Source organism: Phacochoerus africanus, chromosome 4 (genome assembly GCF_016906955.1).
Source record: "Phacochoerus africanus isolate WHEZ1 chromosome 4, ROS_Pafr_v1, whole genome shotgun sequence".
In the NCBI taxonomy this organism is placed as follows: domain Eukaryota; kingdom Metazoa; phylum Chordata; class Mammalia; order Artiodactyla; family Suidae; genus Phacochoerus; species Phacochoerus africanus.
In genome coordinates this window covers 29,341,632-29,364,817 of record NC_062547.1, presented here as the reverse complement: position 1 = coordinate 29,364,817, position 23,186 = coordinate 29,341,632, and the positions used below count along the sequence as shown (strand labels likewise).

Below are 23,186 nucleotides of genomic sequence, written 5' to 3'. Positions count from 1 at the left end.
CTTACCACTGAGCCACAACAGGAACTCAGAACTTACCATTTTTAAATGTACAGTTGCAGTGGCATTAAGTACACTGACATTGCTGTGCAGCCATCCCCACCACCCATGTACAGAACTTTTCTATCTTCACAAATTGAAACCCTATCCTTTAAACACTTAACTCCTCGTTCCTCCCTCCCCCCCCCCCCCAGCTCGTGGCAACCTCTGTTCCCTGTGTTTCTGAGTTTGATGCCTCTGGGCACCTCATAAGAATGAAATCAGTCAGTACTTGTGTCCTTTTGTCTTCCTTATTTCACTTCCTGTAATCTCTTCAAGGTTCATCCCTGTTGTTGTTGATGTTTCTTTTTAAGGCTGAATAACACTCTGTTGTATGGCTCTACCACATTGTGCTTTATCCATTCATCAGTTGATGGACACTTGAGGACTATTGTGAATTGCGCTGCTCTGAATATTTGTGTACAAGGTTTTGTGTGGCCCTGTGTTCCCAGTTCTTTTGGGTATGTACCTAGGATTAGAATTGCCAGGTCATGGGTTAACTATTAAGTGTAACACTCTGAGGAGCTGCCAGCCTGTTTTCCAAAGTGGCTGCCTTATTTGACCGTCCACCAGCAGTGAATGGGGCTTCCAGTTTCTGCTGCTGAACTTCTGTCCTGTTCTTACTCGTCTTGATGAAAACTTGAACAGTGATGTTGCTTTTCAGCTTTATCCAGAGGAACGTCTTTCCCTTCCATGCGGAGCAATATTTTTTCCTTAGTATGCTTTTCACATAAATACTTCTCACAGCAGGAAGTGACTAACAAGGGGTTTCCCCAGCAAATAGCTGGTTTGGCGTCTAGACTCCCCCTTCTTTTTTGAGGACACTGGGATTTCTTATTTCTAGCCTCAGATCCTATTACTTCTCTAAATTTCTTTCTCATCTAAGTTCCTTATTTTTCCTTTCAATACGTGAGCCTAAGGTTTCACCTCTTGCCTCTGACTTCCCTGTTTTGTGCCAGAGGAGGCTCTAAAGAGGGTGTGGAAGTGGGGGTGAGGAGACTTCTTCCTGAATAGTGACATGTCAGCCTGACATTTCTCTTAAAAAATAGCTCTGGGATACATGGTGTCTTCACTGGGGACAGATGTCTACTGTCAGAATGATCCTTGGAAATCTTTTGCATCCTAAACCCAAGTACTACCCGGTACTGGGAGGTCGCAAAGCAAGGATCTTGGCATGTAACACAGTGGAGTTAGGAGAGAGACTGGTGAAGCCTGTCTGTTTAACAATAGAGGAATCTCAGCCTTCAAAGGTAGTTTGTACTTCTTGGGGAGAATCCTGGGCTAAGGCCCCACATTGTTAATGTCTTGATTTGGTGTATTCGTTTCTTTTTTCTTCTCTCTCTTTTTTTTTTTTGTCTTGTCTTAGGGCCGCACTTGTGGCATATGGAATTCCCCAGGCTAGGGGTCTAGTCAGAGCTGCAGCTGCCTTCCTACGCCACAGCAGCCCCAGATCCAAGCCGTGTCTGTGACCTACACCACAGCTCATAGCAACATGGGATTCTTAATCCACCAAATGAGGCCAGGGATCAAACCCACATCCTCATGGATACTAGTTGGGTTCATTACTGCTGATCCATGATGGGCACTCTGTATCAGTTTCTTATAGCAAGACTGGTCCTTAAAGTTGATTAACCTGTAAAAACTGATGAGAAGTCATACCTCTTCAGCCTTTTCAATGCCCTTTTCCTCACCCCACACGGGGGACTTTGGCCTGGCAGGACCAGGGCTGTCTATAACACAGAGACACCATCATGGCAATTCATTCACTGACTGCTTTGCAGGTGCTTCTGGGTCATTATCTGTCATTCCTATATTTCCTACTTAAATGTTTGTTTTTCTCTTTCTTTACTCACCAGTTCTTAAGAGCCTCCTTTGTGCTGGATACTGAGGGGGATACTGAGGTGAATAAGTGCATTTCTCCCCTCCTTTTTTCCCATGCCCTGGAAAGTGTGGCTGGCTGTCTGGTTTGCCCAGGAGTGGGAAAGGGGTGGTAAACACAGGACTTGGAGTTTCAGTTTTTAAACCAGGACACTCCTGGGAAAACTGGGATGGGTCGCATCCTCACTCTGTACGTCATTATTCTTTTCCTGTCTAATGATGTAACTCATATTTATTGAGTGCTGGCTCAGCCAGCTACTTAATATACATTGTCGTTTTTTCATCTTTAAAACAGCCCTATGAAATAGGAACCCCCTTTGGCATAGGGCTCAGAGAATTGAAAAAAACATGCATGAGGTTATGCTGTTATTAAATGACAGAGTCTGCACTTAAACCCAGTCTGTCTCATGTTTTCCTGAAGCCATTCTAAGGGAGGAGGGGCTCTATGATGAAAGGAGAATTCACACATGACTCCCTTATGGCTGGCTGGGAAAGGACCAGAAACTCCAGAGGGGAACTTCACAGGTCTGTGTGGGAGCTGTGGCCCCACTGCCCTCTGCTGGCCACAGCTTGAACTACAGCTCAGAGATGACCTCGCTCTTGGTCTGACTTGTTTTTTTTTTTTTGTTTTTTTTTTTTTGTTTTTTTTTTTAATGTTATGACCACACCATGGCCATAGGGATTGAATCTGAGCCAAAGCTACAGCCTACATCGCACCTGTGGCAACGCCAGATCCTTTAATCCTTGCCTCCACAGCGACCCAAGATGCTGCAGTGAATTCTTGATCTACTGTGCCACAGCAGGAACTCCAGGATGACTTCTCTTTTATTCTTTGCAAACAGTTTTTGCCCCATTTTTTAAAAGTTTTATTGAAGTATAGTTGATCTAAAAGGTTGTGATAATTTCTGCTGTACAGCAGAGTGATTCAGTTACACATAGACACATATTCATTCTCATTCAGACTTTTTTCCCACATAGATTATCACAAGTATCTATTGGGGAGAGATCCCTGTGCTACACAGCAGATCCCCGTTGGCCAGTCATTCTATATACCTCAGTGTGCATATGCTAATCCCAAACCCCAAGTCCATCCCCCATCCCTGCCTGCTGCCTGTCCCCTTTGGTAACCATAAGTTTTTCAAAGTCTGTGAGTCTGTTTCTGTTTTGCAAATAAGTTCACTTGTATCCTTTTTTTTTTTTTTTAAGATTCTGCATATAAGTGATATGGTTGTCTTTCATTGTCTAACGTCACTTAATATAATAATTCCTAGGTTCATCCTTGTTGCTGCAGATAGCATTATTTCATTCTTTTTTATGGCTGAGTGATATTCTATCATGCACGTGATACTTCAAGAGCTCCACACACACAAACACACACCTTCTTTATCCATTCCTCTGTCAGTGGACATTTAGGTTGCTTCCACGTCTTGGCTATTGTATATAGTGCTGCAATGAACATTGGAGTACACGTGTCTTTTCAAAATATGGTTGTCTCTGGATAGATGCCCAGGAGTGGGATCGCTAGATCATATGGTAGTTCTGTTTTAAGTTTTTTGAGGAATCTCCGTACTGTTCTCCACAGTGGTTGCACCAATTACATTCCCACCAACAGTGTAATAGGGTTCCCTTTTCTCCACACCCTCTCAGCATTTATTGTTTGTAGACTTTTTCATGATAGCTATTCTAGCTAGTGTAAGGTGGTACTTCACAGTAGTTTTGATTTGCATTTCTCTAGTAATTAGTGACATTGAGCATCTTTTCATGCGCCTTTTTTTTTTTTTTTTTTTTTTGCTATTTCTTGGGCCACTCCGGCAGCATATGGAGGTTCCCAGGCTAGGGGTCGAATCGGAGCTGTAGCTGACAGCCTATGCCAGAGCCACAGCAATGCCAGATCCAAGCCTCGTCTGCAACCTACACCACAGCTCATGGCAACGCCAGATCCTTAACCCACTGAGCAAGGCCAGGGATCAAACCTGCAACCTCATGGTTCCTAGTCGGATTCGTTAACCACTGCGCCACGACAGGAACTCCTTTTCATGCGTTGTTTGGCCATCTGTATGTCTCCTTTGGATCATTGCAGACAGTTTTGATGGATCGTTCTCGCTTTCAAGAGCTGCAGCTTCAGCTGGAACAGCTGACTGTCCTGGGGGCCGTGTTGCTGGTCACGTTCAGCATGGCAGCCCCAGGAATTTCCAGCCGGGCTGACTTTGCTGAGAAACTTAAGATGATTGTGAAGATTCTGCTCACGGATATGCATCAGCCGTAAGTGACCAAGAGCTGTGGCTGGACCTTCAGTGGGTGGTGGGAGGCAGAAGGTGGCAAGGAACAGACTGGAACAGGGGTCTCCAGTGTAAGGCAGGACCCGGGCCACTCTCCTGAGACTGAGGAAACTTGGTTGTCTAGCGCTCTTCACCCCTGCAGAATTTATTCAGGGCCGTGGGGTCATAGTTAGACTCGGGTTGATTGGCAGGGCTCTAGGACAGTGACTTTCAAGTGTTTGTGACCAGGACGCATAGTAAGAAATTCATCTTCCATGGTGACTTAGTGCCTACTTGGACACACAGGTAATCAAAATAAAAACTTCACAAAGCGAAACTTGCTCAACTGCTTGTTGCAACCCAGTGAATTACTTTCACAAACAACCAACAGTGTGGTCAATGCAGCCCTAAAGAAAGGTCAAATAAGAAACAAGCTATGTTCCTCCCAGAGTTACGTGAATGTGATGAAAGTTTCTGCCCTTTGCACATTCCTCCTGGACATTCTGTGCTGGGTATAAATGGATTATTTATCAACCAGCACTAATCCACACTTGAGTGAGGACAGCTGCTCTGCCTCCTCCTGCAGTGAAATCAGATTGGGTGATTTATGTGGTTTCCAGCATATAGAATATTTTTGAATGGTTCTAAGTAAACTTGTATCTGACAAAGTCCAACTCAGAAGATTCTCAAACATTCTCCTCCTTACAAAGTGGAGGAATTGAGTGCCAAGTTTGCGCAAAGTGTGAGTGTGTTCAGTGCCACAAGGGGCGTGTGTTGTGACCTGGGGTTTAGCAGTCTTGACTCAGGCCTGCAGGATGTTAGCTGAGGCAAGGCCTGGCCTGAGGCCCTGGCACAGGTGTAGCCTTGAGCTGTCACCCAGGCCCCCCTCCAATAGGACTGAGGAGGGGGGCCCTGTCCAATGCTTCCCTGGCCATCCTTGCCATGTCCACCCTGGCTCCTGCAGTGAGTCTGGGGCTCGCACGTTTGCACGCACTTTTGCTCCCACTCATCCTACTGTACTGAGCTCTAGATCAGGACAAAGCCAATTGCCTTCATCATAGAACACTCACTAGCATGAGGGCTCCCCACAGAGATTCTAGGAGAGCCTAGGAGCCCCAGAAATTAAGATGCTAATTTTAACTTACTAGATTTTTTTTTTTTTTTCCTTTTTAGGGCCGTACCTGTAGCATATGGAAGTTCACAGTCTAGGCATCAAATCAGAGCTACAGCTACTGGCCTACACCACAGCCACAGCAGCTCCAGATCTGAGCCATGTCTGTGACCTGTACTGTAGCTCATGGCAACACTGGATCCTTAACCCACTGAGTGAGGCCAGGGATCAAACTCATGTCCTTATGGATACTAGTTGGGTTCGTTACCACTGAGCCACAATGGGAACTCCTAGATTTCAATTTTATTTATCTTTTGAAAGTAGTTTCAAAAGCCAAAAGGGACAAAGGGGTATCCAATGAAAAGTAACTCTGCCACTCTTTCCCAAGGCTACCAAATTTCTGGTTTCCTGTGTATTGCTCCAGAGCTATTCAGGATAGTCCTACCTCATTGCAGGCTTATTTCCCCTCACAGATGCTAGCAAGGAGCGGGGTCGTAGCTCCTGGTATGATCTGAGCCCTCCCTTTCCCACTATTCTTTGTAGTCGAGAGGTCGAGAGGAGAGGAAGTCCCTTGATTTGCGTGGTCACAGTCTTAGAGGTTGGGGCTGGGGAGCGGGAGCATGTGCATTTTGTTCATGGGTCCCTTCTCTCTGGCTTCTCCTTCTCTTCTCAAGCTCCTTCCATCTGGAGGATGCCCTCACTGCCGTTGGGGAGAAGGTCTGCCTGGAGGTGAGCAGCTGCCTTTCCCAGTGTGGGTTCAGTCCCCTCACCCCGGACAAGGAGGCCGTGCTCAAGGGCCAGATCCAGGCTGTGGCCAGTCCTGACAACCCCATCCGCAGGATCATGGGTACGTCTGGGGGAAGGCAGGACCAGGGATGTGCCTGCCGGTGGGCTGGCAGACAGGCCCCTCTGAGGAAATCCAGAAGGGTTTTGATGGATTATGAGTGCTGATGAGTGAGGAGAGAGTGATGAATTACTGCAGCGCAGTGGGGTGACCCAGAGGCTTGGACCAGTGACCAGGCAGCCGCCACTGTCCTGAGGCCTCTGGCTTTGGAATCACAGGCCTCGGTGCAAAGCCCTTCTCCAGCACTGGGAGGTAATGGGAAATATATGTCCTGGTCTCTGACCCTGGTTCTAGGCACAGAGCTCCTAAAACTCTGGTAGTTTCCTTCGAGATAAGAGCACTAGGAGAATCTTTTGTTCTGATATTTGGTCTTTGACCCCAGTTCCTGGCCCAGAGGCCCTAAATCCTTTGGAATTTCCTGGGTGATAGGAGTCTTTCATTCTGAAGCTCTCGATGGGCTCCTGGATGGGGGCCAGTCACCAGAAAGACCAAGCATGATTAGAAGCTTGGGACTTTTCAGCCCTACCCTTTATATTCTCTAGAGAGATGAGAGGGGCTAGAGATGCCTTGTGATAAAGCCTTCGCAAAGATCCTCAAAGGCCAAGGTTAGAGAGCTTCTGGGTTAGTGAACACATCCATGTGATGGGAGGGAGGTGAGCCCCAGCACCTTGGTGCTCTCCCCAGCCTCACCCTTTGTATGTCGCCTTCTGACTGTTTTGTCTCGTGTAATAAGCTGGTAAGCCAAAGTGTTTTCCTGAGGTCTGTGAGCTGTTGTAGCAAATCATCAAAATCCAAGGGAGAGGACGTCCTGGGAACCTCCAATTTGTAGTCAAGTCAGACAGAAGTTGTGGGTGACCTGGCATCTGCAGTGGAGCAGTTAGGGGCCCGAACCCTTAATCCGTGGGTTATGACACTGTCTCCAGGTAGTGTCAGAACTGAGTAAAATTCTAGGACACACAGCTGGTGTCACAGAGGATTGCTTGGTATAGAAACCCTCTTCTCCCAGATCTGGAGTCAGAAACGTTTTGAACATGGTGGTTGTGGAGAGTCAGGGAAAAGCGTGGCTTTAGTACAGGACTCGGGTCGTTTTCTTTACAAGCACATGCTGTGTAGCTCGAGCAAGTGACAAGACAGCTGAGCATCACGTCTGAAAGGGGGCGATACCAACAACCTGCAGGTTGCTGAGAGGACTGTGGGTAGTAAGACGTGTAAGTGCTTATTACCACAGTACTGGCAGCACATAGTGAGGACTCAGAGATGAGTCACAATTATTAAAACTATTACTCTGACATATGAGCATTATTGTCTGTCATCACAGCCATGGCATGCGGAAAAACTCTGTTCACTGGTTGATCAAGGAATACATGTATTATTTAATTTTTAATTCCTGTAATGGAATTCATTTTGAAGTCTTTCCTCAACTTCTTTATGAAATCAGATAGATGTTCAACTTAGAAATAATGAAAAGTTAGCAGGCCTCTGGCAAGAGCAGAATGATCCATGGTTATCAGATTTCAGGTTGGAGTAGAGGCTGAACCAGTGACAGGAGTTTATTTCTAATGCTATGACTTTTCCTACTCTCAGATAATATTTTATGAAAAAAAAAAAAAAAGGATTGCATAGACCAGTGAGGCTTTTTTTTGTTTTTGTTTTTGTTTTTGTTTTAAATGGTTTCGGGAGTTCCCTGATGGCCTAGTGGTTAAAGATTCGGTCACTGCCGTGGCACAGGTCACTCACTACTGTGGCTGAGGTTCAGTCCCTGGCCCAGGAATCTTTTTTTTTTCTTTTTTGCATTGTAGGGCCACACCCACGGCATAGGGAGGTTCCCCGGCTAGGGGTCTAATTGAAGCTACTGCTGCCAGCCTACACCACAGCTGAAGCAACACCAGATCCAAGCTGCATCTGCGACCTACACCACAGCTCATGGCAACGCTGGATCCTTAACCCACTGAGCGAGCCCAGGGATTGAACCCGCAACCTCATGATTCCTATTGGAATTCGTTTCTGCTGCATCACAAAGGGAACTCCCTGGCCCAGGAATTTCTTCATGCCTTGGGCATGGCCAAAAAAAGAATTAAATTATTTCCTCCCAGACTTGCATTAGTTACAGTTTCAGAAACAGGTCCCTCAAGGGGAGCCTGCGATGTTGCAGGTCCCTCGGGCCATCCAGATCGACGTCGTTGACCCTGGTCAGAGACTGGAAAGTGCCGTGAAAAGACCATTGGCAACAGGCTGCTCCCGTCCTGCCATCTTGGTGGTTTAGTCACAGCCAATTAGAGGGGGTCACTGGGTTCCAAAAGGTGTAAGTCAGTTCACGCAAGAGGGTTCCCTCAGGCATGAGGGGGCGTGAATTTTGAAAAAGTTTATTCATTATAAATGTCCCTATTGCTTTATTAATGAAACCTGCAAAGTATGACTTGCACACATTCATTTGTGGCAGAAGAGGATACACAGAAGAGTGCAAAAGTACCATAAGGGGGATGGGCTAAAAAGGCCTCAAACTAAATGATTCCTTAGTAGGACAGTTTGCCCACAGCTCCCTTCGTTGTAGACGTTAGAGAAGGACGCTCATGCTTCTTTTACATGGGCTTAGTGGGAACATCTAGATCACAAGCTAACAGTGCTGGGATCTTTTTTTCTCTTTTTTTCAATGAATTTTATTATATTTATAGTTACATGATGATCATCACAACCCAGTTTTGCAGCATATCCATCCCAAACCCCCAGTCCACCCCTCCCTCATAACCTGTCTCTTTTGGTAACCGTAAGTTTTTCAAAGTTTGTGAGTCAGTATCTGTTTTGCAAAGAAGATCTTTGTATTCTTTTTTTTTTATTCCACATATAAGTGATAGCATGTGACGTTTGTGTCTCACTGAGTAACTTTACTTAGTATGATAGTTTCTGGGTCCATCCATGTTGCCACAAATGCCATTATTTCATTCCTTTTTAGGGCTGAGTAATATTCCATTGTGTATGTGTACCATATCTTCTTGATCCGCTTCTCTGTTGATGGACATTTAGGTTGTTTCCATGTCTTGGCTATTGTATATAGTGCTGCAATGAACATTAGAGTAATGTATCTTTTTTTTTTGTCTTTTTGCCATTTCTTGGGCTGCTCCTGCAGCATATGGAGGTTCCCAGGCTAGGGGTCGAATCAGAGCTGTAGCCACTGGCCTACGCCAGAGCCACAGCAACGCAGGATCTGAGCCACGTCTGCGACCTACACCACAGCTCACGGCAACGCCAGAACCTTGACCCACTGAGCAAGGGCAGGGGTCGAACCTGCAACCTCATGGTTCCTAGTCGGATTCATTAACCACTGTGCCACGACGGGAACTCCAGAGTAATATATCTTTTTGAATTATGGTTTTCTGTGGATAGATGCCCAGAGTGGGATTGCTGGATCAAATGGTAATCCTATTTTTAGTTTTGTTTTGTTTTGTTTTGTCTTTTTCTTCTGGGGCTGCTCCCATGGCATATGGAGTGGAGGATCCCAGGCTAGGGGTCTAATTGGAGGTGTAGCTGCTGGCCTACACCAGAGCCACAGCAACGCAGGATCTGAGCCTCATCTGCGACCTACACAACAGCTCACGGCAACGCCAGATCCTTAGCCCACTGAGCAAGGCCAGGGATCAAACCCACAACCTCATGGTTCCTAGTTGGATTCGTTAACCACTGAGCCACGACGGGAACTCCTATTTTTAGTTTTTTGAGGAACCTCCATACTGTTTTCCATAGTGGTTGTACCAATTTACATTCCCACCAACAGTGTAAGAGGGTTCCCTTTTCTCCACACCCTCTCCTGCATTTATTGTTTGTAGACTTTTTGATGATGGCCATTCTGGCTGGTGTAAGGTGGAACCTCATAGTGGTTTTGATTTGCATTTTTCTGATAATTAGTGATGTAGAACATCTTTTCATGTGTTTTTTGGCCATCTGTATGTCGTCTTTGGAGAATTGTCTGTTTACGTCTGCCCATTTTTTGATGTGTGTGTGTGTTCGTTTATTTGTTTTTTGGTGTTGAGCTTCAGAAGGTATTTGTATATTTTGGAGATTAATCCCTTGTCAGTTGCTTCATTTGCAAATATTTTCTCCCATTCTGTGGGTTGTCTTTTCATTTCATTTAGGCTTTCCTTTGTTGTACAAAAAATTTTAAGTTTAATCAGATCCCATTTGTTTATTTTTGTTTTTATTGTCATCACTCTAGGAGGTGGGTCTGAAAAGATATTTCTCTGGTTTATGACAGAGTGTTCCACCTGTTTTCCTCTAAGAGTTTTATAGTATCCAGTCTTATATTTAGGTCTTTAAATGGTCTTTAATCCATTTTAAGTTTATTTTTGTGTATGGTGTTAGGAAGTGATCCAATTTCATTCTTTTACATGTAGCTGTCCAGTTTTCCCAGCACCACATGTTGAAGGGACTGTCTTTTATCCACTGTATATTCTTGCCTCCTTTGTCATAGATTAGTTGACTATAGATGCATAGGTTTAATTCTGGGCTTTCTATGCTGTTCCATGGATCTATATTTCTGTTTTTGTGCTAGTACCATACTGTCTTGATGACTGTAGCTTTGTAGTATAGTCTGAAGTCAGGGAGCCTGATTCCTCCAGCTACATTTTTCATTCTCAGGATGGCTTTGTCTATTCTGGGTCTCTAGTGCTTCCAAACAAACTTTAAAATATTTTGTTCTAGTTCTGTGAAAAATGCCATTGGTGATTTGATAGGGAGTGCATTGAATCTGTAGATTGCCTTGGGCAATATAGTCATTTTGACAGTATTGATTCTTTCAATCCAAGAGCATGGTATATCTTTCCATCTGTTGTGTCATCTTTGATTTCTTTGAGCAGCATCTTAGTTTTCAGAGTACAGGTCTTTTGTCTCTTTAGGCAGGTTTATTCTAGGCATTTTATTCTTTTTGATTTGATGGTAAATGGGATTGTTTCCCTAATTTCTATTTCTGATCTTTCACTGTTGGTATATAGAAATGCAGTCAATTTCTGTGTATTAATTTTGTATCCTGCAACTTTGCAGATTCATTGATGAGCTCTAACAGTTTTCTGGTAGCATCTTTAGGATTTTTTAAGTATAGTATCATAACATCTGCAAACAGTGATGATTTTACTTCTTCTTTTCCTGTTTAGATTCCTTTTATTTCTTTTTCTTCTCTGATTGCCGTGGGTAGGACTTCCAAAACTATGTTGAATGGTAGTGGCAAGAGTGGACCTCCTTGTCTTGTCTGTGATCTTAGAAGGAATTCTTTCAGCTTTTCACCATTAAGAATGATGTTAGCTGTGGGTTTGTCATATATGGCGTTTGTTATGTTGAGGTATTGTCCCTCTATGCCCACTTTCTGGAGGGTTTTTATCAGAAATGGGTGCTGGATTTTGTCAAAATCTTTTTCTGTATAGCTATTGAAAGGATCATATAGTTTTTGTTCTTTAGTTTGTTAATGTGGTGTATCACACTGACTGATTTTTGGATATTGGAAAACCCTTGTATCACTGGGATAAATCCCTCTTGACCTTGCTGGATTTGGTTTGCTAGTATTTTGTTGAGAGTTTTTGCATGTATTTCATCTGTGATATTGGCCTGTAATTTTTTTGTGGTATCTTTGTCTGGTTTTGCTATCAGGCTGATGATAGCCTTGTAGAATGCATTTGGGAATGTTCCTACAAATTTTTGGAATAGTTTCAGAAGAATAGGTGTTAGCTCTTCTCTAAATGTTTGGTAGAATTCACCTGTGAAGCCATATGGTCCTGGACTTCTGTTTGTTGGAAGGTTTTTTTTCGTTTGTTTGTTTTTTGTTGCCTTTTCTAGGGCCGCTCCCGAAGCGTATGGAGGTTCCCAGGCTAGGGGTCGAATCGGAGCTATAGCCACCGGCCTATGCCAGAGCCACAGCAACGCGGGATCCGAGCTGCGTCTGCCACCTACACCACAGCTCACGGCAATGCCAGGTCCTTAACCCACTGAGCAAGGCCAGGGATCGAACCCTTTGCAACTTCATGGTTCCTAGTCGGATTTGTTAACCACTGTGCCATGGCAGGAAGTTTTTTAATCACAGTTTCAATTTCAGTACTTGTGATTGATCCATTCATCTTTTCTATTTCATCTTGGTTTAGTCTTTGAAAATTGTACTTCTCTAAGAATTTGTCCATTTCTTCTAGGTTGTCCATTTTACTTGTCATATAGTTGCTTGTAGTAGTCTCTTTTGATCATTTGTGTTTCTGTGATGTCCGTTGTAATTTCCTTTTTTTTTTTTTTTTTTTTCCGGAATATTGAAGTTTCCAGGCCAGGAGCCTAATTGGAGCTGTAGCTTCCGGCCTACACCACAGCCACAGCAATGCTAGATCTGAGCTGTGTCCGTCAGCAACACCACAGCTCATGACAATGCTGGATCCTTAACCCACTGAGCAAGGCCAGGGATCGAACCCACATCCTCATGGATACTAACCAGGTTTGTTAACCACTGAGCCACAACAGGAACTCCCTGTTCTAACTTCAGCCGAATGGAAGTTCCCAGGCAAGGGGTCCAATGGGAGCTACAGCTGCTGGCCTATACCATACCACAGCCACAGCAATGCAGGATCCCAGCCACGTCTGCCACCTACACCACAGCTTACAGCAATGCCAGATCCTTAACCCACTGATCGAAGCCAGGGATCGAACCCACAACCTCGTGGTTATTAGATTCATTTCCACTGTGCCACAGTGGGAATTCCCCCATTTCTAATTTTATTGATTTGTGTCCTCTCTCTTTTTTTCTTGGTGAATACAGCTAAGGATTTATCAATTTTGTTGATCTTTTCAAAGAACCAGCTTTTACTTTCATTGATCTTTTCTTTTTGTTGTTGTTGTTTCTATTTCATTTGTTTCTGCTCTGATTTTTATGATTTCTTTCCTTCTGCTAATTTTGGGTTTTGTCTGTTCTTCTCTCTCTAGTTGCTTAAGGTGTAAAGTTAGGGTGTTTATTTGAGCTTTTTCTTGTTTCCTGAGGTAGGCTTGTATTGCTCATAAACTTCCCTCTTAGAACTGCTTTTGCTGCATCATGTAGGTTTTGGAGTGTTGTATCTTTGTTGTCATTTGCTTCTCGGTATTTTTAAATTTTCTCTTTGATTTCCTCAGTGATCCATTGATTGTTTAGTAGCATGTTGTTTATCTCCATGTGTTTGTGTTTTTTGCAGTTTTTTTCTTCTTTTTCTTTTTTTTTTTTTGGTCTTTTCTAGGGCCGCACTTGCAGCATATGGAGGTTCCCAGGCTAGGGGTCTAATCGGAGCTGTAGCCACCGGCCTATTCCAGAGCCACAGCAATGAGGGATCCGAGCTGCATCTGCGACCTACACCACAGCTCATAGCAACGCCAGATCCTTAACCCACTGAGCGAGGCCAGGGATCGAACCTACAACCTCATGGTTCGTAGTCGTGTTCGTTAACCATTGCACCATGATGGGAACTCTGTCTTTCTTTCTTTCTTTCTTTTTTTGTTTTTGTTTTTAGGACTGCACCTGTGGCATAAGGAGGTTCCCAGGCTAGGGGTCGAATTGGAGCTGTTGCTGCCGGCGTACACCACAGCAACGCCAGATCTGAGCCATGTCTGTGACCTACACCACAGCTCACGGCAACACCAGATCCTTAACCCACTGAGCAAGGCCAGGGATCGAACCTGCAACTTCATGGCTCCTAGTCGGATTCGTTTCCATTATGCCAAAATGGGAACTCCTGCCATTTTTTTCTTGCTGTTGATTTCCAGTTGTATAGTGTTGCAGTTGGAAAAGATCCTTGGTATGATTTCAGTTTCCTTAAATTTGCTATGACTTCATTTGTGGCCCAGAATGTGATCAATCCTAGAGAATGTCCTGCATGCACTTAGAAGCATGTGTATTTTGCTGCTTTTTTGGTTGGTTGGTTGGTTTTGCTTTTTATGGCCACACCTGTGGCATATGGAGGTTCCCAGGCTAGGGGTCAAATTGAAGCTACAGCCACAGCAACATGGAATCTGAGCCACATCTGAGGCCTCCATATACCACAGCTCATGGCAACACCAGATCCCTGACCCACTGAGCAAGGCCAGGGATCAAACCTGCATCCTCATGGATATTAGTCAGATTCATTTCTGTTGTACCACAACGGGAACTCCTGTTCTGCTGCTTTTGGATGGAATGTTCTATAAATATCTATTAAGTCCATCTGGTCTAATGCATCATATAAGGCCTGTATTTTCTTGTTGATTTTCTATCTGGATGATCTCTCCATTGATGTAAGTGGAGTGTTAAAGTCCTCTGCTATTGTGTTATTGTCAGTTTTTACTTCTAAGGTTGTTTGCAGCTGCCTTATGTATTGAGGTGATCCTATGTTGGGTGCATATATATGTACAATTGTTCTATCTTTTTCTTGGATTGATCCTTTGATCATTATATAATATCCTTCTTTGTCTCTTGTAATATTCTTTATTTTAAGGTTTGTTTTGTCTGATATCAATATTGCTACTCCAGCTTTCTTCTGATTCCCATCTGCATGGAATATTTTCTTCCATCTTCTCACTTTCAGTTTGTATGTGTCCCCAGAAGTGAAGTGGGTCTCTTGAAGACAGCAAATATATGGGTCTAGTTTCTTTTTCCATTCAGCCAGTCTGTGTCTTTTGGTTGGGGCATTTAGTCCATTTACATTTAAGATAATTATTGATATGTATGTTCTTATTGACATTTTATTAACTGTTTTGGATTTATTTTTGTTGGTCTTTTTTTCTTCCCTACTTCTCTTTTCTCTTGTGGTTTGATGACTATCTTTAGTATTGTATTTGGGTTGCCTTTTCTTATTAGTGCGTGTATCTATTGCAGATTTTTGGCGTGTAGTTACCATGAAGTTTTGGTATAGGAGTCTACACACACAAACACACACACACAGATTGTTTTAAGTTGCTGGTCTCTTAATGCTAGTGCATCTCCAGTGTCCAACATTTGTCCCCTCCTGTTCTCACGATTTCTGGTTTTGGTAGCGTATTTGCGTGTGGATGATTTCCCACCTTTACTAAATGTATGCCTTTACTGGTGAGCCTTGTCATTTGTCATATTTTTGTTTCTAGTTGTGACCTTTTCTTTTCCACCTAGAGAAGTTCCTTTAGTATTTGTTGTAAAGCTGGTTTAGTGGTACTGAATTCTTTTAGCTCTTTTTTTTTTTGTCTTTTGTCTTTTGTCTTTTTGTTGTTGTTGTTGCTATTTCTTGGGCTGCTCCCGCGGCATGTGGAGGTTCCCAGGCTAGGGGTTGAATCGGAGCTGTAGCCATCGGCCTACGCCAGAGCCACAGCAACGCGGGATCCGAGCCGCGTCTGCAACCTACACCACAGCTCATGGCAACGCCGGATCATTAACCCACTGAGCAAGGGCAGGGACCGAACCCGCAACCTCATGGTTCCTAGTCAGATTCGTTAACCACTGCGCCACGACGGGAACTCCGGAATTCTTTTAGCTCTTCCTTGTCTGTAAAGCTTCTGATTTCTGCTTCAAATCTGAATGAGAGCTTGTGGGTAGAGCAGTCTTGGTTGGAGGTTTTTTCCTTTCACCACTTTAAGTATATCATGCCACTCCCTTCTGTACTGCAGAGTTTCTGCTGAAAAATCTGTCAATAACCTTATCAGCATTCCCTTGTATGTTATTTGTTTCCTTTTTGTAGCTGCTTTCAATATTTTCTCCTTGTCTTTAATTTTTTTTTTTTCCCACTGTACAGCAAGGGGGTCAGGTTATCCTTACATGTATACGTTACAATTACATTTTTCCCCCAGCCTTTCTTCTGTTGCAGCATGAGTATCTAGACAAAGTTCTCAATGCTATTCAGCAGGATCTCCTTGTAAATCTATTCTAAGTTGTGTCTGATAAGCCCAAGCTCCCGATCCCTCCCCTTGTCTTTAATTTTTTTTATTACTCAATTTTATTACATTTATAGGTATACAACAATCATCACAACCCAATTTTAGAGCATTTCTATCCTAAACCCCCTTTGATTTTGGTCAGTTTGGTTAATATGTGTCTCTGGGTGTTCCTCCTTTAGTTTACTTTATATAGTACTTGTCGTGCTTCCTGGATTTGAATGAGTGATTCTTTTCTCTTGTGAGGAGTTTTCAGCTATTATCTCTTCAAATATATTCTCTGACCCTTTCTCTCTTCTCCTTCTGGCACCTGTATAAATATGGATGTTGGTGCATTTGACGTCCCAGAGTTCTCTTAGACTGTCATCATTTCTTTTGTCTTTTTTCTCTTTTCTGTTCTGCATCAGTTATTTCCACTAGTCTGCCCTCCACCTTGCTTATTCTTTCTTCTGCCTCCTGTTTTCTGCTGTTGGTTGCTTCTAGTGAATTTTTTATTTCAGTTATTGTATTTTGCATCTCTGCTTGTTTAATCCTTAAATCTTCTATTTCTTTGCTCAGTGTTTCTTGTAATGTATCAAGCTTTGCCTCCAGTCTGTTTCTAAGATCTTGAATTATCTTTGCTATCATCAGTCTAAAGTCTTTTTCATTGAGGCTGATAATCTCCAGATCACTTATCTATTTTTCTGGGTTTTTTTCTTATTCCTTTATCTGTGTCATAATTCTCTGCCTTTTCATTTTATATAGATTTTTGACGTGGTCTCCTTTTTGCAGACAATAGGGTTGTAGCCTCTCTTGCTTCTGATGTCTGTCTGCCACTCTTGTGGCTGAAGTTGGTACAGGGGGCTTGCTGCAGACTTCCTGATGGGAAGGACTGGTGGCTGCCCACTGGTAGGTGGAGCTGATTCTTATCCCTCTGGTGGGTGGGGCTGTGTCTCTGGGTGAGATTAGAGGCAGTTGTATGCCTGGGGGGTGATCTGTAGGCAGCCAGTTTGCTGACGGGTGGGGCTGTGTTCCCAGCTGGATTATTGTTTGGCCTGGGGCTTCTGAGCACTGATGGGTGGAGCCAGATTTTTCCCAAATGGCCACTTCTAGAGGAGCACACGCTGGTGATTATTTCCGAGGCCTTTGGCTCCACTGTCCTTCCCCAACAACGAGCCACAGTCACCCCCTGTTTTCCCAGGAGATCCTCCAAGAACTGCAGGCAGGTCTGACCCAGATTCCTATGGAGTCTCTGCTTTGCCCTGGGACCCAGTGCACATGAAAGCCTCTGTATGCCTTTCAAGAATGGGGCTCTGTTTCCCCCATTCCTGTAGAGCTCCTGCACACAAGTCCTGCTGGCCTATAGCACCAAATGCTCTGGGGCTCTTCCTCCCAATGCCAAATCCCCAGGCGTGGGAACCTGACATGGGGCCCAGAACTCTCACTCCCGTCAGTGAGCCTTTGCGATACCGTTGCTTTCCAGCATGTGGGCCACCTACCCAGCAGGTATGGGGTTGCTTGGATTGCCTAATCACCCCTCCTGCCGTCTTGATGTGGCCTCCTCTTTGTCTTCTGGAGTAGGATATCTTTTTTTGGTAGTTTGCAGTCTATTTGGTTGAAGGTTCAGCACTTGGTTATCATTTTGTTGCTTTTGTGAGAGAACATGAGGCCTTCTTAATCTTAGTCCTCCTCTTTTCTCTTCTTTTTTGAACTTAGATTTCCTGCTTTATCCCCCCACCCCACCCCACTTTTTCTGGCTACTCAGCAGTGTCTAATGCTGGTCTCAGTGTGTGCTGGTCTCCTGAGAGCAGAACCTGCCCACGTGCCAGTCTCTCCTTTTGTGTTCATAGTTTATCCTTGCTTTCCAAGTGTATTTCAGGCTGTGACTGGCAGCCAGGTCTCATGGCCGGCACTGTGCTGTGTGCCGGGGAGACAGCGATGAATAAGGTGAGTGTGGTTCCCCCCACCCCCATGAAGCAAAGCAGCTGGACAGAGAGGAAGCACTACAAATGGGATGAATGTTCAGAAATGGGAGGTCCTGTGGGGACCTGGCCTGGGAGAGGTCAGGGCAGACTTTGCTGAGAGGGATGATTAAGCTAAAAACTGTAGCATCAAAACACAGACGTTTGTTGTGTCACCCTGACCAAGAAAAAAAAAACAAAACCCCCAAACGACTGCTTTCTTTTCTGTTGCAGATTCCCGAATCTTGACTTTCTTAGAAACCCACCTTGCCTCAAGTCATCAGAAGCCGTTGCCCACAGCCCCTGGGGGGTTGGGTCCGGTTCAGAAGGAGCTGGAGGAAGTCGCCGTTAAATTCGTTCGCCTGGTCAACTATAACAAGATGGTCTTCAGCCCCTACTATGATGCCATCCTCAGTAAGATCCTGGCCACGTCCTAAGGCCGGTATTACCCCCTTGACTCAGAATACCTGTTCTCAGCTGTAATGTTGCTTTGGAAAATGGATATTTAGTCCAGTTGTATTTAACAGCCCAGACCCCAAAAGGAAATATTGTGTATCACTGTTGAAAAGACTTGAAAAATGCACTGAATTCTCTTTTGAGGGTTTGTATTTATGAGTGCAAGTTTACATATCAGAGAAGCTGTTACCTTGAGTGATAAAGGAAGCCGCAGCTTTTAAACGCTGGGCTGCTGTATTTCTCCACCCCGGCTCTATTGTGATTGCGGCTGCCTTGTCCCTCCCAGGAGCCCGGGACCTCCCTTCTGGGTCGTTTCTCTTTCAGACACCCAAGAGTATCTGACAGCCACTCCAGAGTAAGCGAAACCAAGCCATGACTGTGTTTAGGTTCCCGCCCCTCAGCCCCCACCCCTCGCCTCAACCTTAGGCCTTTGCAGTCTCACTCCTCCTCCCCACTTAGTGCTTTCTCCCCGCCTGGCCCAGCCGGAGCCCCAGAGGAGAGTGATTTGATTTTAAAAAGCTCATTCTTTTATACAGAATTACTCCTGAGCCTGGGTAGCAGCTTGGGGACCTAGAGAAAGGAAAATTCTGTGACTTTTATGCCTTGAAAGTAAGGAAGATTATTTTTTTAAAATATATATTGGTGTAATATAAAAGAAGACGCCTGAAGTTGTCACTGAAAAACTCACTCTGTTAGAATACATAGGTATATTGATTAGATGTGAATTCCAGAATTGGATTTAAGTTTTTTTCAGATAAAATAGCCTAAGCCTACGCATTTGTTGGATAAGGAAGTCATAGAAAATCCCTGGGTTTTTGAACCGTATTTACTGAGGAACTTGGGTGACAATAATTCCTGGCAGATCCTGTGACTGAAAAGGTCGCTTAGGTCTCGCAAATGACCTGTTCTGCTAAAAAATAAAATGTGTGCACATGCCTGTGTGCATTTTAGACAGGGCCGTCAGGATAGAAACAGAGCCGTGACCTAAGTTGTGGGGCCATCGCTCCAACTGCCAGGACAGCAAGGGGTGAAATCACACAAGGAATCCCTTCACTGAAGCTGATGAGGGCTGGGGCGGCTTGGAGGTTGAGAGACATCCTCCCCGTAGACCGTCCAGAGCAGTGAGCGGTCATGTGGGGGGAATGTGATTTCTCCAGATATTTGCTCCAGATCGTGCTGTAGTGTTTTTACCTGCGGTCAGAAATGTAGACGACATGGTCGGAGGTCATATGATCCAAGTTTTAGGCTCAAGGACAACAAACCTTCCCTGATTTCTCTGGGAGGGGATGAAAGTTCAATAAGTAGAACTTTTAAAGAACAGCTTCACATCTCGTATTCAGTGAGGCCACCTCTGGAACAGTTTCTGGAGATAAGGAGCCCTGGCAGCTGTGCTCCGGGCTCGTAGAGAATGGGCTTCCGGGTGCAGCGCTCTTTTTTTTGCCTCAGCGTCGGGTGCAGGGGGGTGGAGGGTGGTCCCCCACCCCACCAGCAACAGGGATGAGGGGGAGAGGAGCTTTACCCTCACTGATGCGGGGGGGGGGGGGGGGGGTCACCCGCTCCTACAGCAATTATCCTCAAAAGTTCTTTCTGATTTCTTGTGTAAAAGTTAACTCTCAGTAGATTTTTTTTTTTCCCCCTCCATGGGTTCCTACATGCACAAAGTGAAGTTTGGACAGCTTGAAATCTAGATGCATATGTAACAGGGAGCGTCCCAGACTCCCGTGGTCCCCACTACCTCAGTGTCCACTGGTGGAATTCTCCAAGAGCCAGAATGAAGGGCAGAGTTCAGAATCACGATATTCATATTGAATGGTTTTGTTGTTGCTCTTTGAAGATAAGTGAGCTAGTTTTGGTTTTGTTTTTGTTTTTTCCTGGGATGTCATTGGATTATCACTAAGGACAGAAGTTCATATAGTCACTCAGGAAATGTTTGCTAAGCTTGTAACTCCCCCGCTACAGCTCTCCCTCTAAGACAAAATACCTTTTGGCAAACTATCCTTCAGGATTGAATTGGTTTTATGTGCTGCGTACTGATTGGATTTGACATGATTTCCTGCCTAACAGGTTTATGGAAAACAAGAATCTTTTGTGAAAGTGCGAAGTTTATTTGGCAGTAGTAGTACTTGACTCCAAGTAGGTAGACCTGAGCGCCTTTGAGAGTTGGGTCAATATCAGTAGGTCACTTACAGTGAATGGTCTCCTGAGTGAATGAATGACTGTTTAGAACCTTGTTTAAAGTTGTCTCTCAGTTGATTGGGAAGATGGTGGGTGGGTTCTAAGTGTTGTTTTTTAAATCTCATTACTTCTAAAGCAAGCAGTAAAATGTGTTTATGTAACCATATAACCCAACTCTAGATAGACTTCAGGGAAGAATCACACTGATATCTTCTTGGTTAATGCAGTGGACAGGTGTGTAGAAACTTTTTTCTCTATGAAGAAAAGCTATTAAAGAATTTGACATGAGAATTCCTGTTGTGGCTTGGATACTTGCCACAAGGGTTACGAACCTGACAAGTATCCATTAGGATGCAGGTTCCATCCCTGACCTCGCTCAGTGGTTAAGGATGTGGCATTGCCATGAGCTGCAGTGTAGGTCACAGATGCAGCTTGGATCCCCTGTTGCTGTGGCTGTGGTGTAGGCTGGCATCTGCAGCTGCCATTTGACCCCTAGCCTGGAAACTTCCGTATACTGCGGGTCCGGCCCTAAAAAGCAAAAAGCAAAAAAAAAAAAAAAGTTTGACATTGTAGGCATATAATATGCACATACTGACAGTTTTGAATGGGTTATTCAGCAGCTCTGTTTTTGTGGCCGTGTTTATTTTAATTTCTCCAAAGCCCAAAGATTCCTGGGAATAAAGCAACTACTTTTCTGGTGAGTTTCAAAGAGAGCAAATAGGTGTTTGCTGTTTGATTTCCAGTGACCTTTTGGCATATCCTGATTTATATGTATCTCATTTGTATTTTAATTTTGAGGGAGGGTAGTAGAGTGGAAAGACTGGGAGTGTCAGGAAACCAGAGTTTGGGTCCTATTTCTGTTATGTGATTAGCTGGGGCAAATCAGGACCCATTTCCAGTACTGATGAAATGAACAGACTAGATTTGATCTGTAAACGCCTTTCCAGTTCTGACATTCTGTGCTAAAAATGACTGAAATAGCTTAAATAGACTCAGCAGGCTTGTCCAGAAAGTTCCTGATTTAGAGGAAAAATCTGGGTTGAGTCTTTCCTCTGTTGCCTTCTTTCAGATTGTGATATGGCGCCAGCCATTCTTTCTTGGGCTCCACATTCTCATCTGTAAAACAGGAATACTCCTAACTCACACTTCTTGTAAGGATAAAATTTGATAATGCTTATACATGAAAAAGGACTATAAACTGCTTTATTAGCAACAAAGGAGCACATATAACCCTCTGCCAGTGGGTGCACATCTGTGCTCACCATAGATTCGACTGTCAGTGTCAAGCGCATTTTTCAGGCCTATAGCAAAGATTTTCCTCCTGTCCTGTCCCAAGACTGTTATTTTATCATCTCTTCTGTACTAGAGCTGCAATCTTATCTTGTCTGCCACCATTCACCTCCACGCCGGTGACTTCTCCCCATTTCTACCTCTTTATTGTTTGAACTGAGTGCATGAATGAACAAATGAGTGGAGGACTGAATGGTAGTGGATGATGGGCTCTCAGACTCATATTCAAAGGCATTGTCTCACTGAAAACATAATCTAAATAAAGAATTACAAAAATGTTTGCAATTGTGGCTTTTTTTAAAGTGAAAGCAGGTTTATTTAGAGAGATACACAGGTTTACTTAGAGATAGACAGAACGTGGTCCATCTCAGAAGGAAGCGTGGCCTGCAATTGTGTATTGATATTGGGTTTTGTATTATATACCTATTTTGATGCATAGCCCTTTTATTCACAGTATTCACAGCAAAGTCACGGGATGGGGGAGGGGAAAACCTTTATGCCTAAAAACCTCTATTAAGGTAGCAAATGTTCACTGATAATCTGAGAAAAAAGCTAGAGTCCTAGAAATAAGTGTCAGAAATCTAAACAAGCAGAATTCTACTTAAAACTGCCCCTAGTGTGGGTTTCCGTCATACTTATGTTACCTTCTGAACTAATCTGTAGGCCTGGCTTGATGGAATAATGCTTAATGTAGAAATCAGGTGTGTCTGGAATTAGTAGCAATAGTTTTCACTATGTTTATATTTGTTTTATCTGAACTAAACATTGAGAACCTTGAAGTTTTAACTTCTAACTTAAAAACAACCTTATAATCAAAGTAACACTCCTTTTTTTTTTTTCTTTCTCAGTTTCGTTGCCGCTGCTTTTTGTCTCTTTAGGGTGGCACTTGTGGCATGTGGAGGTTCCCAGGCTAGGGGTAGAATCGGAACTGTAGCTGCCGGCCTACGCCACAGCCACACCAGATCTGAGCCGCATCTATGACCTACACCACAGCTCACAGCAATGCCAGATCCTTAACCCATTGAGCAAGGCCAGGGATTGAACCCTAGTCCTCATGGATACTAGTTGGGTTTGTCAACCACTGAGCCACAACGGGAACTCTGCCTCTGCTTTTTAAAGCACTGTCTTCTATAAGCTCAAAGCAGAACTTTGGTCCGGGCTCAGGTGAGGTAGAAAATTTCATAAACTGAATTGGTTTTTTGGAATTTTATTCCCAGAGCCTGGTAAGCTGACTTTTGTTAAATATTTAAGATTTTACTTAAATCAGTAATAGAGTCCTAGAATTGTGTTACTTGGTATGAGTTACCTTTCAAGACTTCTGAAGTTTTTATGAAGTAAAA

At 44.0% G+C, this 23,186-nt stretch overlaps 1 protein-coding gene across 1 annotated transcript in view; it reads left to right on the top strand.

Moving 5' to 3' along the window:
* Positions 1–22,126, top strand: part of TCP11L1 (t-complex 11 like 1) — a 48,920-nt gene extending 26,794 nt beyond the window's left edge. Inside the window, exons 8-10 of the mRNA XM_047776045.1 lie at positions 3,995–4,176; positions 5,958–6,130; positions 18,160–22,126. Coding sequence (XP_047632001.1) covers positions 3,995–4,176; positions 5,958–6,130; positions 18,160–18,362 — 558 coding nt within the window. The 3' untranslated portion in view covers positions 18,363–22,126. The remainder of the gene's footprint in view (positions 1–3,994; positions 4,177–5,957; positions 6,131–18,159) is intronic.
* Positions 22,127–23,186: the final 1,060 nt, after the last annotated feature.